This window comes from Rhamphochromis longiceps, linkage group LG16 (genome assembly GCF_057381845.1).
Source record: "Rhamphochromis longiceps isolate RC_006_pf linkage group LG16, R_longiceps_female_GT1.1, whole genome shotgun sequence".
Taxonomy (NCBI): domain Eukaryota; kingdom Metazoa; phylum Chordata; class Actinopteri; order Cichliformes; family Cichlidae; genus Rhamphochromis; species Rhamphochromis longiceps.
Window position 1 is genome coordinate 21,939,188 of NC_140572.1, and position 18,406 is coordinate 21,957,593.

Below are 18,406 nucleotides of genomic sequence, written 5' to 3' on the forward strand. Positions count from 1 at the left end.
CCTTCCAGCATTAAAGCTGTGATTTTGAGTTTATCCCCTGAGTCCGTGAGTTTGCATTTTGGGTCCTCATCCTGCCTGCCACACAGCTATCATGACATCCAAAGAATTGATGGGCCAAAAATTTCCATGTATTAAAGTTGATTAAAGAATATCTAAGAATATTAGATTGTAATGGTTATTGGTGGTACTTAAACCTTAGCAAATACAGTATATGCTCACACTATACAAAAACATGTTATTAGGTACACTTTGTCAGTACTGGGCTTGACCTCAGTTTATCTTCAGAACTGCCTACAAGGTGCTGGAAACGATCCTCAGAGTTTTTGGTTCATATTGACATAATAACATCACTCAGTCGCTGCAGATTTGTTGGCTGTGCTTCCAGCATGGGAATCTGTGGTTTAAAGGATGCTAAGTTGGTAATTAATGGCCCAAAGTGTACCAAAATGGCATTCAACACACCATTACACCACTGCCATTAGCCTGATCCATTGATACAGGGCAGGATGGATCCAGATTTTCATGTTATTGGCTTCATGTTCTGATCTAGACTCATTAGACAAGGCAGCATTTTCTTTTATTGACCAATTTTAATGAGCTAATGGGTATTAGCTTCATTGTCCTTAGTTGACAATAGTGTCACCCGGTGTGGTCTTCTGCTGCTATTTGCTTTAAGGTGCTATCTCTGACCCCAGCTGGTGGTGGCAGATGGTGCCCTTCCTTGGGAATGGTTTTGGGTTTAGGGAGTTTCTCCTTCCCACTGTCACTCATCAGTGCTCAAAGGGGGTCATTGATTGTTGGAGTTTTCTCTGTTTTCTTTGTATTATTGTAGGGTCTTTATCTTAAGATATAACTTGATTTGGCACTATTCATAAATAGCACTGTTGAGAAATTGAATTGAATTGATTCACCTTTCCACCTCATTCTGATGCTTATTTGAAATTCAGCAGTCTTGATCATGTCTACATCCCCAAATAGGAGTGTGCAACATAGCCTTAAAATGATTTCAAGATATTTAAAGAAATAATGATATTTATGATGATATGCAGACAATAAATACTAAAAATATGTGACTGATGCCTGCAGGCATTACCTTTTTATCCTTCTTTTCCAGCGAGTACAGAAGCGTGCAGAACATTGTAACATAATACAACAAAAAAATCTAACCACCACAGTATTTTCCATCCACAGTTAACTCTTCTCATCATGTGGAGTGTAACCACTTAGTGCTCCAGTGATATTCCATTGAATCATTTGTTTCACACCACTGTATCTAAAACAGCAGATGATTCTTGTTGCAGTTAAGGATGTTAATATATTGTGTCTGTTACTGTGATGAATAATTAAAGCTGCTTGCAGCCACGTCTGGCAACCTTGACTAAAATAAAGGAAGTGTCTTTGGTAGTAGTACAAGCAAACTTCCCCATAGGGGTAAAAACTGCATAAAAAGAGACTTAAAATAAATGCAGAAACTAAAAGGTGCAAAATAATAATATAAAAATAACAAAAAATAAATATATACAAATTTTTTTTGCCATTAAAGGCATAACAAATTAAGGCTTAACCCTTGTGTGGTGTTCGTATTTTTGTTACTCAGCCAGTGTTCATGGGTCTGGTGGACCCGCTAGAGTTTTGGCTTTCCAAATTAACACTATCAAACAATTTTATGTTAAATTACTCAACAGATGTTTACTTCATCCCAATTACAAGACATATGAACAGCGAACATGGTTAATTTTTTCCCTTTACCTTTGTTAGATCACATTTATGAATTAATGTGCTTCTCGTTTTTCTTTTATATAAAATGTTATAAATAAATCAGTTATAATCAAGTGGAGTGAGTGGAAAGACACAACACATTTACACGTGAAAAAATAATTGTTTAATTTTTCTTTTGAAAAAAACTGAACACGGGTCTCACAGACCCGAACACCATACAAGGGTTAAGCAATCTTTAGTAAAAGCCCATTCAGTATGCCTCTTAAATAACTTTGACATAAATGATCTGCTACCGTGCATGTAGGACTACATGCACAGGGCCTGGGTCTTCAACGTAAATGGCAAAACTCAAAGTTAATTTTGAGTTTTATGTTCAGGTCGAGCATTTTTTTAGGTGCGTTCCTCTGTTCTTGACAGAACTACTTGACTATTTGTCTTAATATATGAATTTAACTGTAAAGCAGCAGTCTCTTTGAAATTTGAATGTCCAGGGATCACAAAGTCAGAATTAGTCTCAGAATTAAAATTTGTTGTTGAGTATTTATTTTACTACCATGAGTGCAGCCATCGAACTGATGCTACACAACTTGTGTTTGTTGTCATGCCTGCCATAGATGCACAGGAAACAGCTAGAAAACAGACTAAGCACAACATTGATAATAAGGACAATTTTAACAACTATGCATCCTAATGGACTTAAAATATATGCTAAACTAAAGTCACCGACATCACTATTAATTACTTGCTGTATAATATGTTAATGTCCACTAAATGCATGTAAATTACAACATGGGTAAAGCCTAATTTCTCAAAAGAGAGAGAGTAATTATCTAAAAAAGTTTATTCAAGTAAAGATTGAAAGCATGCATTGTAATATTTTGCGACTGGAATGTATTCAAAGTCAACAATGGATATTGGTTGAGTGATTTAAGTGTGCAATTTAATATTCAGCAGTCAATGTCATGTCGTTCTGTCTTCATTCTATTCAAAATATTCAACATATTATATGAAACTAATGCTATTGGGTTACAGCATGCTACTCTCAGATGATTCCACTGGTGCCCAGAAACTCAATGTCACAATGATGTCTGTTTATTTTTTTATTTTTTTTCCAGGAATACACTTCTTGAGCCCACATGTGATTCCTGGAAGCATGCATAAATAAATAAGTGTTATTTTGATCATCCCCTGTCAAGATGGTGAATATCATGAGGAAGGGAAATGGGGTTTGTCCAGCAGCACTTAGATGCATGACTCCGGGCACCCCTTGTTCTCGTGGGGTTTGCGGCCACTCTCCATAATTTCATTAGAGTCAAAGCAAATGCTGTTTGCAGGTTTTTGAAGGAGACTGTGTGTCGGATGAGGGTCTTTACTGATAAACTGTTTAGGAAATCTGAGATATTGTTTGCTAAATTAAAAAATTTCCCTTACTGTTTGTTTATGTAATCAATTTAACTAGATGATTTAACTAGCAGATCAGCTGCTCAGGCACATAAAAAGTTGTTTTATAACGATTGTATAATTCCTCCGTGTTCCCAGAGGTGCGCTTATTCATTATGAAGCAGTATTACCTAAATAACAAGATACTGAACCAAAGAATATAGTTAAAGATCCAAACAATAAAGAGCTTTTAGTTCACTTGAATGCCCTTTTTCTATCTTTTCAGAGCTTTGCTTTAGGTTTCCGCCTACAGAGAGTCGGTGTATTTGAATATTTTTTTCATTTTATGCAGACTGTGATGATGGTTACTGTAGCAGATAGTAGTTGGGCAGCCCACACATTCCTGACACCACAGCCTATGTGTTACAATAAGAGGGTACGGTCTCAACTATGCCAAGACTCATCCACTCTGAAATGTCTGCAAGAGCTCAGGGGCACGGTACACTTGTATCTAAAAGAGAAACAATATCATCGGTACCAAACGTGCAGCAGAATTCCTGTAATTTAGTAATAAATGCTATTATTATAATATTATAATATTCACTATAATCCATAAAATAAGACCAGAGAAAATAACTGGTCTAAGAAACCAGACAAAGCAAATGCTAGCACAGAGAGTTCTTTTTTATCTCACTCATTAAAGTCCAACGTCAGGGTTTGTAATTGTTAATCAATTCTTGGCCCTGCTGACCACAAACACCATGGTGCTGAGCATCCTAGCAGAATATTAATGTGGTCCATCCTCTGCAATTTATCCAATATGAACGGCCTCGCACACTGTGTGTGGTACCCATTGATATCAGTTGCATTGTCACAGCGTTGTTAAATTTTTACCGTTATATATAAAAATGTAAACTGTATTTTTATGCAGTCAATGTTGAGGTGCCCTTGACCAAAGCACTTAACCCAAAAAGACTCCTGAGAAAGTGCCAGCCATATAAAACAGTACTGTGTGGGCAGCAAACAGGTGTGGTTATGTGACTAGATGACTAGATCTTCTCTGTACCTGAGATTCTGCCAGAGGCCCCTTTCTGTTTATTTCTAATAGGGAATTTTTGATCTCATTTCTGTAATATTGTAGGGTCCTACTACAGTACAAAGAGTATAGATGACATGACATGAGTGTACAGATGAATTGTGAACTGACACTATATAAATTAAATTAAATAACATGAAAATACTGCAGTATGTCTGCTTCTTAAGTTATGACGTATCCATCTTCTGAAAGTACTATGAAAGTTTCTGGTGTCTAAGTGATGAGTATTTGTTATTTTAGGTTATAAAAATAAATAAATAAAAATTGTTATTCTAACCCCATACAGCTTTTTAGTAGCCCTTTTTTAATAGCACACCTTTAACTAAGCTTTAAAAACTCAATACACACCACAACCCCAGGACTCCTATAGTTCTCCAGACACTGATATTTTAAAGCATCAATAGTCCATTCTCTGCCTGGCAAACTTTTTTGGTATTGACATTTAACTTAGGATACTTCTTTGTAGGAAATTGCTCAATAACGTCTTCATTACTTATATTCTGTTGTGGATGCTTCTATGACATCATCCATTTTTGCCAGCTAGACAACTCCCCACCCCCCATGTGATGTCCCTCCCAATCAGGCATTAAGTATACTCCTTATGTTTACTATTAATAAAGACAATTTAACCTTCAACCTAATTCTTTTTGGGTGAAGGTTAAATTGAAAGACAATACTGCTCCTAGGCTGGTAAGTATATTTGAGAAAACTATGCTGATCCTCTGTTAGATTTATAAGTCTTTGGACCCTTTGACTTTGTCATAATTTAAAGTCATCCCTTGGTGTTTGCTTTTGGCATCTGAATTCAGATGTCTCTGTTTTGTCAGGCAAGAAAATATGTCTTTTACATGGAAATGTCTTCAAGTGCAGTTTTGATCAGCAAAGTTTCTAGTCAATTTAGAAATACAAAAAAAGAAAAAGAAAAAAAAGAAATTGCTCTTTAATGCATTTAAATCATGCACCTTATGTTAGAGTCCATATGTCAAATCCCTGTTAACGTCTATGAGCTAGCACACTAACTAAAGGGTTTGATACAGTAACTTAAAAAATGAAGAATAATCCCCTGACATTTAATAACATTAGACCTTAGATGATATATTTGTCTTCAATCGGGTTATCATTTACCTTTTTCTTATTTTATTAATAAGAGCACAGGGTGACCATAAAAGACTGGCCATAAAAATTAACGTAGAGAAATGGAGACATAAACGATCAACCTGTCATGTTCTCTACAGCAGCATAGCACTCAGAGCAGCACTCTATAGACTGGCACTTCCTGTCAGGCCGATCAATGACCCAGCTTTTGACAGACATGGAGAATCTGAAATGCAGCAAAATTGCTAGTTTCATGTACAATCATTGGAGCTCGAGGAGGCTGAATATCATACTGCTTGTGTTATATTATGCTGTTTCAACAATCACAAAGTGAGAACCGGGCTCCTTCTCTGACTAACTATATTGCCGTGAAAGATGCTAGGTGAACTGTGGGAGATAACAGCTATTTGCCCTGCTGTGTGAGGGTCAAGAAATCGTGTATATTTGTGTAGTTTATAGTGTGTATCTTTGCTAAAAAATGACATAGAGTTGTGGCAAAGTGTTGCTTGCAGTAATGTGACAATCAGAAAATATTCCCAGTTCTAAAGTGATGTAGCTAATTTCTTTCTTGCTTTCTTTTTTATTGGTATGTGACTTTGAAAGCCAATGCCCCACTGTATTGTTTAGTGTTTATTCAATTCCTGCCTTGCCAGAGTGAATGCATTTATGAAATCTTGTAATTTCCATATAATTTTAAGCAGCTCCACATGTTCTCTGCAGAAACTGTTTTTTGTGAGTGGTTGTGGTTTTTTTGTTGAAATTACAAAATTCTGAGTGGGGGAAAAACAAAAACAAAAAAAAACATCCATCTTAAATTGCACTCTACTCTGAGACCTTGTTTATGCCTTTATCTAGTTATGTCTAAATATCTCTAATTTCTTTTTGACAGATGACAGATGAGTCCACATTTTGAGATATACTTCCCAGATTCTCAAAAAGCACCAAACCAATTAGAATCACTGTGGTAAAAAAGTATTAAAGTTGTCTGCCATAACACTGCAGGTACACCCTGCCGGTAAAACTTAGGCCCCTGAAGGTTCTTATCTATATCAGATGTTACCATGTCGTCATGCTTCCTAGCAACTACTACCAATGGGCTTAAAAGACTTTTTTCAGCATTTATGCACCTGTAACGCCTATAAGCATCACATTGTTTTATTTCACACCGATAATAATAATAATAATAATAATAATATGACAGCATCAGATTGCCTGGCAACCACTTAGCAACAGACTAAAATGACCTTTCTTTGGCTTTATGCACCTGTAACACATTATAAAAGGACCACATCAGTTTAGTTACAACAATAACATCTCATTTATAGCCACAAAAATTTAATTAACCATGCATTGTAACCACCTAGCAATGTATGGAACGCCAGGACTGCCATAATGAATTAATTAAATACACCATTAAATAATTAATTAAATGTGGCAATAATTAATTAATTACATGTGTCATAACTATTTATTTAATTAATTAATTCCAATTTTAATTAATTATTGCCACATTTAATTAATTATTTAATGGTGTATTTAATTAATTCATTATGGCAGTCCTGGCGTTCCATAGCAATGCGCCAAAATAAGTCTTTTTTCGTTCCTTTTTGTACCTATGAGACCTTATAAAAGCATAATGTTTTTATTTCATGATAGTAACAACTAATTTAATTTTCCACAAAATTTGAATTATACATGCCTAGCAACCACTTAGCAACAGGTTAAAATGACCCATTTTTAGCCAGTAAGCAAAATCTACCAACCCTGTTTTTTGTTTTTTTATCATTGATATTTATTTATTTATTCATTTGTTTATTTCACTTTTGCCAACAGCGCAAACAGGCCAAACAGTATTGTAGCATGGATGTGTACTGGTTTATATTATTTAACATATCAGTTAAATCCCAATTACTTTTGGTTAAAGTTATTGTGCTCAAATAAACATGACGCTGAATGTGGCCCAGTTAAAAAATAAAAAGTTGGTTTATGTATGTAGACTCCAATACAATATATTGCATGTACCCAATTGAAGAAGGCTGAAATGTTTTGGAAAGCCAACCCCTTTTCCCTCCTCAGCTGGCTGGTCACAGTTCAGAAGACTGTAGTAATTAATTCTGCAGGCCACTTCCCCTGAGGGTTCTCACAGTAGATGTCATCCGATCCACAGCAAACTCCTTTGGTTATGTGTAAAGACCAAATGAAGTCGACTTCAGAGTCTCTGTTGTCTCCAAAAAGCTGTGGTCTGCTTAGAAATAAAATTCACAAAACTTGCCTTTTCCACCATCTAGTTCAGAAATCTGAAACAGGGATGCTGTGTTTCAAGATTGCTGAAATAGACTGCTGACATCTAGGAGGCCATCCATCAGTAGGTTTCTGCAGAAGCACAGAAACAGATGCTTTCTTTTTATCACAAAGAGAATGGCTGTGTGTAACCTCTGCACAGCTCTGTGCATATACTGAGGAGCTGGAGCCAAACGGAGCTTTATCAGCGAAATGTAATGAACTCTGTGTAAGCTGGGAGTATTTGAATCACTGCTGTCCAGCATTTCAGCATCATTATTCTCTGTTTGCAGCTAATGCAAATGATTATTTGGACAAACGTCTTAGTAATATATGTTTAGGATTTATGTAAATTCTCCAGGTAATTTTTACTCTTTGACATTTCACTATGGTTTTCATTTTCTGTCATGAAATATGGATCCCCTCAAGAGTTTTCACTAATTACATTATGATGTCCTTTTTAGTATTTAGTATTTATTTATTTATTGTCATTGTCAAGAACAATGAAATTGCGTTTGGGGCTTCCATACAACCCCAAAAAAAGAAGAAAATAATAAATACCCCTTAAAACCCAAGTGTACATATTTAACCCAGTGTGACTCCAATGCAATAAGACAATCCTTAGCAATAATGTTCGTAGAAATTCAGACAAAGACCTGAGAAACATGACAAAATACAACAATGCAACCCATTCAATATTATTGTACTGTGAGATATGATATCAGATATGATAGTTATCTATTTAAGAAAGAGGGGGGGGGGGCAGGAGGGGGAAGAGAATAAAGATATGATGCACCAATGCAGACCAGTTCATTGCTATTAAGAAGTTGGATATGGTTATTGTCCGTGAGAGGGGGGCAGAGATTGCCTAATATTTCTGCTGGTGATTTATACCAAGGCCATTCATAATGAAATTATTCATCGTAATCACTCCATTGCAGAGCTTAGAATTATATCAAATATAATGTCATATTGATTATAAACACTGTTTTAATTAAATTGGTTATGTTTAATTAGTCTCTCAGCAGAACATGGCTGTATAAAGGTTTGTTTTTCTCATTTTCATGATTTTAAGTAGAATTTGTTTTGGCACTGTCATTAATCTATGTGCACATCGCTCAGCATCACTGACTGTTCTCATTACCACAAACACATTACTGAAGCAAAAATCATGCTTAAAGATTACCATATTTAAATGACTGCTAACTGTGGACATTTATTACATATTCTCAAGTATACTGAAAAATAACCAGACTTTGGCTAACGTCATGAGTCCTGCCTACTGTAAGTTCTAATATAAGATGTGTTAAGTAAATTAAAAAAAGAAATGATATCTCCTTAGGCACCAAACGTGTGTGAAAGTAAGCTAATGTTGTCAGATTCCAGGGGGAGTATGACAGTTAATACTCACTGGTGCCTCATAAGATGTGCTAATGAACAATAATTAAATCTGATGAGAATAAAGAAAGCAAGTATTTTGTGAGCATGCACTAAATGAAAGACAGTTTTTTTTTGTGAATACATTAATGTAAGATAAAAAAAAAAAAACCTCTGCTCTTCAAGTTCAAATGATACACACCAAAACCCTGCCTTTTTAAGCCACCATACATTAGTCTTTAAACGATGAAATAATATCATAAAATAACATTTTATTTTCTAAAAACCTTGCAAATGATGCGTGTTTTCCATATTTTACTTTCTGTCAGTGTGCATCTCGGGTACCTCTTGATGTAACTAATCAGATGTGACTTGGTGTGGCATTATGGAGAGTCGGGTCATTTGGTTTCTCTGCTGCTGTAATCTGTAATTTTACCTGCATTGCTGGAAGCTAATGACCACTTCAAATCCATTACGCTTTTGTCTGGGCCATTGTGATAAGTGACTCTAATGTGCATGGCTTGGGGGGAGAGGTGTAACCTAGCTTTTATGATAGCTCGAGAACATACAGATTTACAGTGGGGCAAAAAAGTATTTAGTCAGCCACCGATTGTGCAAGTTCCCCCACTTAAAATGATGACAGAGGTCAGTAATTTGCACCAGAGGTACACTTCAACTGTGAGAGACAGAATGTGAAAAAAAAGTCCATGAATCCACATGGTAGGATTTGTAAAGAATTTATTCCTAAATCAGGGTGGAAAATAAGTATTTGGTCAATAACAAAAATACAACTCAATACTTTGTAACATAACCTTTGTTGGCAATAACAGAGGTCAAACGTTTACTATAGGTCTTTACCAGGTTTGCACACACAGTAGCTGGTATTTTGGCCCATTCCTCCATGCAGATCTTCTCGAGAGCAGTGATGTTTTGGGGCTGTCGCCGAGCAACACGGACTTTCAACTCCCGCCACAGATTTTCTATGGGGTTGAGGTCTGGAGACTGGCTAGGCCACTCCAGGACTTTCAAATGCTTCTTACGGAGCCACTCCTTTGTTGCCCGGGCAGTGTGTTTTGGATCATTGTCATGTTGGAAGACCCAGCCTCGTTTCATCTTCAAAGTTCTCACTGATGGAAGGAGGTTTTGGCTCAAAATCCCACCATACATGGCCCCATTCATTCTGTCCTTAACACGGATCAGTCGTCCTGTCCCCTTGGCAGAAAAACAGCCCCATAGCATGATGTTTCCACCCCCATGCTTCACAGTAGGTATGGTGTTCTTGGGATGCAACTCAGTATTCTTCTTCCTCCAAACACGACGAGTTGAGTTTATACCAAAAAGTTCTACTTTGGTTTCATCTGACCACATGACATTCTCCCAATCCTCTGCTGTATCATCCATGTGCTCTCTGGCAAACTTCAGACGGGCCTGGACATGCACTGGCTTCAGCAGCGGAACACGTCTGGCACTGCGGGATTTGATTCCCTGCCGTTGTAGTGTGTTACTGATGGTGACCTTTGTTACTTTGGTCCCAGCTCTCTGCAGGTCATTCACCAGGTCCCCCCGTGTGGTTCTGGGATCTTTGCTCACCGTTCTCATGATCATTTTGACCCCACGGGATGAGATCTTGCGTGGAGCCCCAGATCGAGGGAGATTATCAGTGGTCTTGTATGTCTTCCATTTTCTGATGATTGCTCCCACAGTTGATTTTTTTCACACCAAGCTGCTTGCCTATTGTAGATTCACTCTTCCCAGTCTGGTGCAGGTCTACAATACTTTTCCTGGTGTCATTCGAAAGCTCTTTGGTCTTGGCCATGGCGGAGTGGCGGAGTTTGGAGTCTGACTGTTTGAGGCTGTGGACAGGTGTCTTTTATACAGATGATGAGTTCAAACAGGTGCCATTCATACAGGTAATGAGTGGGGGACAGAAAAGCGTCTTACAGAAGACGTTACAGGTCTGTGAGAGCCAGAGATTTTCCATGTTTGAGGTGACCAAATACTTATTTTCCACCCTGATTTACGAATAAATTCTTTACAAATCCTACCATGTGGATTCATGGATTTTTTTTTCACATTCTGTCTCTCACAGTTGAAGTGTACCTCTGGTGCAAATTACTGACCTCTGTCATCATTTTAAGTGGGGGAACTTGCACAATCGGTGGCTGACTAAATACTTTTTTGCCCCACTGTAGTAGTCTACATGTTCATAATAGTCCACAATACTGTTTAAAATAAAACACAAATAGTAAAATTTCCTGGAATCAGTAGCTGGTGTGACAATATTAGGACAACATTATTTTCTTTCTTTATCCTGAAGTATCCCAAACGTGTAGTTTTGCTGCTGGCTTTGTCCACACCTCGCTTCCTACCATCTAAAATCTAAGATCTAAAAGTACTTTTAATCAGTATTTTTATATGAACAATAAATTAACTGATAAATGTGTAAAATGAAAGGTGTGTGTGTGTGTGTGTGTGTGTGTGTGTGTGTGTGTGGGGGGGGGGGGGGGGGGGGGGGGGATTTTTTTGTCTCTTTTTATTTTACATTTTGATTCAGTCTGTGTCCTCCCATCAACCCTACTCCAGATGTCCAGATGCAGGATGCAGCTGCTACTTTCACTGACAAATCACAAAAGTACCACATAAGACAGTATACAGCCCACCAGAAGAGTTATGCATTTTGTCTGGCACATGGCTCCAAAGAAATCCAAGTGCAAGACTCGTTGCTCACATTTTGCCATGTTATAACTTGGTGATAATATGGTAATATTCTTCATACAGCTCTTTCTGCTGCCTCCAAGGAGCAAAATATATCAGCTGATACACTTAAGAGTTCACGCTTCTTTAAAGCTTTGGGTTGTAACCATAAAGCCCACTTAGGAATATAAAAAGCTTTCAGTTTTATTGAATTGGAGTCTGTACTGAATCCTCTTTTGACTCTCTTTGCAGTTAAATGTACAGGTTATTTAAATTTTCATTCTGGCCCTTCTATGCCAATTTTATTGTTATTTGTAGCAGATGGTCAGAAATATCATCTAATCCCACTTTCTGGCATGTCACAGAGGTCATGAGACAAACAACAAGTGAAGTCTAAAAAGGAGAGTGCAGACTCATGCAAATGCTGCAGTTGAACTGCATTGTGCTGTCATAATCATGATGATGGAAAGTTTATTGCATTTCACAGTGGTATGCTTTTCACCATATAGAGAAATATTCATATATGCAAAGTGTTTTATCTGAACTGTAGATTCTTTCTGTCAATGAACAGTACAGGAAGGTGTTTTGGGTTTACATGAGTGATATGGACAATAAAGCGAATACAGAGTTTATTATTTTCCAGAAATATATAGGGGAACTTCCCTTTGTCATCAAAAAACGAGTTTACTGCAAATAAAAGTCAACAGAGCTGTGATCTCAGTTCAAAATGAAAACGGCATCAAACGCTATAATTGATTTCTTTGTTTGTTTTATTTTAGTGTTTTCTGGCTGTTGTCATATTTGCATTGCAATCAAGCAGGCTTCCTTTTTAAGCAGCGTTCTAGATTGCAATCAGACACATTTAATGTCATTTTGCTGTGTTTCTGTTTAATTGTAAATGCAGTGAAGGTTCCCAGTGCATCTTGTCAAACCATGTCTATGTATGACATGTACAGAATAAACTGACACCACCGTACAGAATAAACTGAGACCACCGTCACACATGAAATAAAATTGGACAGTAATAAAGGCTTTTTCTGTTTTCTTCTAATCCAGAATTTTTCCTGGAGCTGCTGGAGAACACGGAGAGGTCCCTGAATGACATGTTTATGAGGACTTACGGCAAGCCTTACATGCAGAATGCAGAGGTCTTTGAGAACCTGTTTGCTGAACTGAAGCGCTATTACACTGGAGGGAATGTTAACCTAGAGGAAATGCTTAATGACTTTTGGTCACGGCTGCTGGAGCGTATGTTCACACTGCTCAACTCCCAGTATGTCATCACTGAGGACTATCTGGAGTGTATCAGTAAGTACACCGACCAGCTGAAGCCCTTTGGAGACGTGCCCAGGAAGCTCAAGGCTCAGGTTACCCGCGCATTCATCGCTGCACGCACATTTGTCCAGGGGCTCTCCGTTGGCCGGGAGGTAGCCCAGAGAGTGTCTAAGGTAAATGTTCTTAACCCTTTAAATTCTTTAAAAAGCACACATTTGCCCTAGTTTTCACATGATCAAGTTTATCCCAGATATACTTTCAGAGTAATTCGGATTCTCTCAGGGTATGTCTTCAGAAAATTTAGTCCTCAAGGTGGCTCGTTCATGGAGCTGTCTAGAAAACATTGTTGAAGGGTGTGTGGATTGCTCAGGAGAAATTCCCAGACAACAAAAAAGGCGAGAAAAGAAATGTCTGCTATCGCTGTTTATTGCTCTCTTGCCTTATATTTGTTCATCCAGTATATAGAAGTCATTAATCACACTGTTGCCTGTGTATTCAGTTTGATGCAAAGCAATCTGTATGCAGTTCCTGCAATACCATACTGCCCTGGGAGTGTATGTAGGGCTGATCATGTACAAAGTGAGATTAAAGGGAAAGCAAAAGGCTAAGCCTTGGATTTAGTCACGCTTAACAACAATGTTGTTTCTACACTGTCATTTGGGTTCAGAGAAGCACTGATTCACAACATTGCGAATCCACAGCCATCCTCTTTGGCTTCTTTGCTTTTTGTTTTTTCAATACAGTCTATCAGCTAGATTTGATTATCATGTCTATTATGAATATTTATAGAGCCACTTCCCAGTAGGCTATATAACTAAAAGCTAATGAAAATATAGAAGCCTTGAATAATGAGAAACAGAGGGCAAATGGAGAAGACACTGCTGTACTCTTATAAATCCACCATTCATTTGGTCTGTTAAATCCCACCATACTTGAGCATTAACCACTTTCCCTTCCTTTCCCCTGAGGTCCCACCCTCCCTAACAGTAGTGGCAGTGAGGAGCATTTAGCCACAGAAGATGTGTTGTTAGTATTCATTTAGAGTTGTACCCTGCAGTCCTTAGAGCCCAGCGTGTCCTAGCTTCACCTCTTGACATTTCAGTGGGACCTGAGATCCAGGTCATCTGTCTGGGACTGCAGCCCTTTGATCCTCAGGGTATAAAGTCATCACGAGAGATTGGGTGTAAGCATAATAAAAACAGACACCATGCCAGAGGTGTCTGTTTCTCAGCGCTGCTAAGATGTGACATCCATGCTTATTGCTCCTGGGATATACAATATATTGAATTAAAGTAGGTGATGTAGCATTTTATTGCTTTTCACAGCTTTGAGGAAGCGCAAACCTGTGTCTAGATCTCATCAGCACAGCTCAGACTTGTGCTATTTGTAGTGAATACAATTTAATAATCATTTTCCTAGTTGACAGTTTTTAGAATATCTGAAATGTCATGCAGGTAACTAAAAAGAATACTTCCATTATCTGAAAACAGTCTCTGTAGTAATAAACTCTACAGAAACAATTTGCTCTTTTGTTCTGGAAAAAAACAAAAAAGAAAAAGAAAATGATCTCTGTTTTTTTATTTTAAGTCACAATATTATAGTTATTGTTAAAGGAAGTCACATTGGAACTCTTATACGCAGCAAAGTGTAAGGATGGGTGCATTCTGAATATGTATTATTTGATTAACAACAATATTTTGATTGTCATTCAAAGCAATATTGATGTGTTTTCTGCATGAATTGTTTAATGGTTATAGAGAAAGAGAAAATGCACCTTTCTCTTAATTGCTCCAAATCTAAATTTGTGGAATGATGAGGCACCACTGTATTTTTCTGAAATTGTGAAAAATTTAACTTTTAAAATGTTTTTTTCAATGAAATTGATAAGTGAGCACCCATAAATACTGCTAATTCAAACATTACTAACAGTGATTATTTCTCCTCATGGCCTTGTGATCTACAAGAAACCTTTGTTGACTGCCCTGAGCTGCTGCCTTACACCTGTGTCAGGTGATACAGATGCTGGCAGAAGCATTTTTAGAATATTCAGTGTCAAGTTTTGTATTTGACGCCAGTTGTCTGCGAGTTGATGTGTGGGGGTTGTCTGCTAGTGAGGGCAAGTATGTCTATGTATAACGTGTTTTTCTTACGTGCCTTCCTCTCTTGGTGATTCTTAGCACTGCACTGTGAAAGAAGGGGGTATGAAAGAAGCAGGGCTTTGAAGCACATCAGCTGTTAAGACATATCACTGAGAGCTTCTCTAATTTGTAGACTTTGAAAAGGTCAGCCATGTTTTTTGTCTAGTCCAGGCTTGACTTGTACTTACTTGGCTTGAGTGAATGTTCAAAGGCAAAATGGCAAAATTGCAAGAGAGCTGACCACAAATACCATTTTTTGATTCACTGCACTTAGCTGTCTTCACACAAAAAAAAGTAAATAATAAAAAATATATATGAAAAAGAAAATGAATGGGTAAACCTTAATTTTTAAGATATTTTTTGTCAGGGTCCTGCTTACACCTCTGATCTGCCAGTTCCTCAGAAGCCTTACTTTTTGCTTGAAATCATTTGCCGTGGACTTTGTAGTACAGTAGTTCTAAATTTTCAGTTTGTCGCTGGCATGTTGCTTATGTTGTCAAATCTTGTTACATAAAACATAAGGTACTATTGTGGTATGAACACCTTCACTTCCCAATCCTTTCATGTTCTTAGCACAGGCTTTTGTCCAAATCAATTTACAATAAGTGCACTCATTTTACACAAAACAACAGCTAATTTTGGTGAAGACGTCGCTGTGCATCGCTTCTTTAAAACAAAAAGAGCTGTGATGCTGCATTATAGCTGCTTTTCTTGTATTTTTAATGCAGTGAGACAATAATAAGTGTTAGTGTAGTGTAAAAAGGCACTTTTTCCAGACTAAAAGGTGTTTAAGATTTAAGAGTCTTGTTAGTTCATGAAAATAGCTCATTTAATTTTAAACATCTTAACAGGTCTTCAGAGTGCAAGTAACTGCATACTGAGAGTAGGAATAATGAATGCTCCATATTATAAATAATGTCATCAAATGTTTTTTAGCAGATCGCATAGTGGAGTTTGTATTTGCTATGAGATCGATTTCCTCACTATGATTTCAAAAAACACACACTAATGACATTTTGCACTTTGGTACTCCCACAGTCTGATAAATGACTTGAATAGAATATAGCAGCTGATGATCCAGCTGATGGTCAGCTGTCTTCTGTAGTTTTTTTATTGTGAGTATTACTTCAGGATCCTGTGAATGAGAGCATTTTTCATTGTAGCTAACTTCCCGCTGTTTGTCAAAGTAGCCTAAAGGTTAATTATCAACCAGGGGTTCTTGTACCCTAGAGGGTACTTCTGCAGCTTCCAATGGGCATCTGGAAGGATTAGTAATTTACAATCAAATCAAATTAACATTTGGAACATGAGAGGTTGTGGTAATGAAGGGTTGAATTCACTTCATCTGGCAGGGATGTGTGGTTTTGTCTGGGGGAAAAAAAAAACACATGATGCCATTCCATGGTATCGTGAGTTATCCTGCTGGCGGCAGCTATCAGAAGATACACTGGTGCACTGTGGTACACTGTGGTCATGAAGGGTTAAACATGATCAAGAACAGAACTCAGAGAGTCTATGATATTTAAACCATTCTCAGCTTGTACTAAGGAACCCTCCATACCATTACACTGCCAACAATAACCAAAAAGTTGCTGCCACGTGATTGGCTGATTAGATATTTGCATTAAGAAGCGACTGAATAGACGTACCTAACAAAGTGGTCACTAGTTGTATGTCATAATTTGTCCTATTAACTTATTAAAATAACCCTGTTTTTGAGTCGCATCGGTTATCTGTTAAACAAACTGTAGTGAAAAGCTGAAACAAACAAAGGTGCATCTTATCTCTTGCTTCACTGTTTATCATCTTCAATATCTATACATGCAGTCACTGTAACATAATGCATTTCAGAGGTGTTTAATTGTCTGTTTCCTGCAGCTGTTAGCCTATTACTATCAATGCTTGTATGTGTTTTCATACATGGAGACAGTTTATCAGGTTATCTATGAAAGCAGATTTTTCTACTTTGCCACTTTTGTCTTCTTTATTAGCTTGGATTTTTACTTTTTCATTAGTGACATAACCCTACATTTTAAAATAGAAATTATATTCCATAGAGTGGGGAAATAGATATTTGACTTTATTTAAAGACTTGTGGTTTAATTGCAAGCCAAATTATCCTATGTGAAGTGTTCATCGGCAGTGACTGATTGCATAAGAACGTTCTTTAAGTCTTCAGTCAGCAAAAACGGTCTCTCTCTAGGGCCTTTGCTGATTAATAACTGAAACTTTTTTTGACAATAGGACAATAGCATTATGGTAAAACTTTGCAAAAGTTTTCTACTGGACAGTTTTCTTGTTATAAATTACTCAAAATTCTTTAACTGGCACAGTTACTTTAATAAAATAGATTTATAATTACCATATATTTCGTAGGTGCTACTAGATACTAATGACCGCTGTCACATTCTGTGTCCTTGCAGGTTAGCAGCACTCCAGCATGTATTCGAGCAGTGACAAAGATGCTGTATTGCCCCTTTTGTCAGAGTATGCCAGGAGTAAAGCCTTGTAAGAATTACTGCCTGAATGTCATGAAGGGCTGCCTGGCCAATCAAGCTGATTTGGACCCAGAGTGGAACCAGTACATCGGTGAGTCTTTTCAACCACTTCCCCAGCCATTTTTATTTTAACCTCGACTCTGCTGTTCTATTATTTCTAAAGTAACATACCAATTAAATGTGTTGCTATAAATTCATGTCTGGGCATATGGTTTTATAATATGACTGAATTGAACTAATGGATGTGGGAGAAAAGCAGAGAAAGCATGTTACATCACATGAGCACTCACAGTAAAGCAGATTGAAATTTTCACTTACATCATCACTTTTAGCTTTTCCTTTTTGCTGCTATACACAGGGTTATATTTTAATTGCATACCAAAAAGTGACACGATTTGCTTTAAAGCTGGACAGATAATAGTATGAGTTGAATAATCTTTTAAGCTCCCTGGTGTAGACCAGAGAACTGTAACTGTGCTTTGAAAGCAGTTAAAAAAGTAAGCTGAAAGCTGCACACTGGGGTGTTGTTTTGGGTGACGTAGGCAAAAGCTGTAAACCTTTTAAATTACAGAGAGTAACTGGATTAAATGTTAATATTACAAATATTGCTTTGTTTTGCTCAAACCTTAATCATAAAGCAAAGATGCTTTAGGCACAGTGAGACCTATGTGTTCAGGAAGCAAGAGGAAAAGGGCGGAATAATTGGAATTATGTGAAGTGGCCTGGTAGTGGATGCTTATATTAAACATGGCCAAAGTTTCACATAATGAGGTCAGCATATATGTAAGTAATATATAGTGTATAGTATAGGCCAATATGTAGTGTAAAACAAGACTGTTTGCACATAGGTTTTT

General features: G+C 37.2%; 1 protein-coding gene across 1 annotated transcript in view; it reads left to right on the forward strand.

The window, feature by feature from the left end:
- Positions 1 to 18,406, forward strand: part of LOC146651083 (glypican-6-like) — an 85,132-nt gene that overhangs the window by 22,684 nt on the left and 44,042 nt on the right. Inside the window, exons 3-4 of the mRNA XM_085383624.1 lie at positions 12,698 to 13,089; positions 17,478 to 17,643. Of these exons, the coding sequence (XP_085239750.1) occupies positions 12,698 to 13,089; positions 17,478 to 17,643 (558 nt within the window). The remainder of the gene's footprint in view (positions 1 to 12,697; positions 13,090 to 17,477; positions 17,644 to 18,406) is intronic.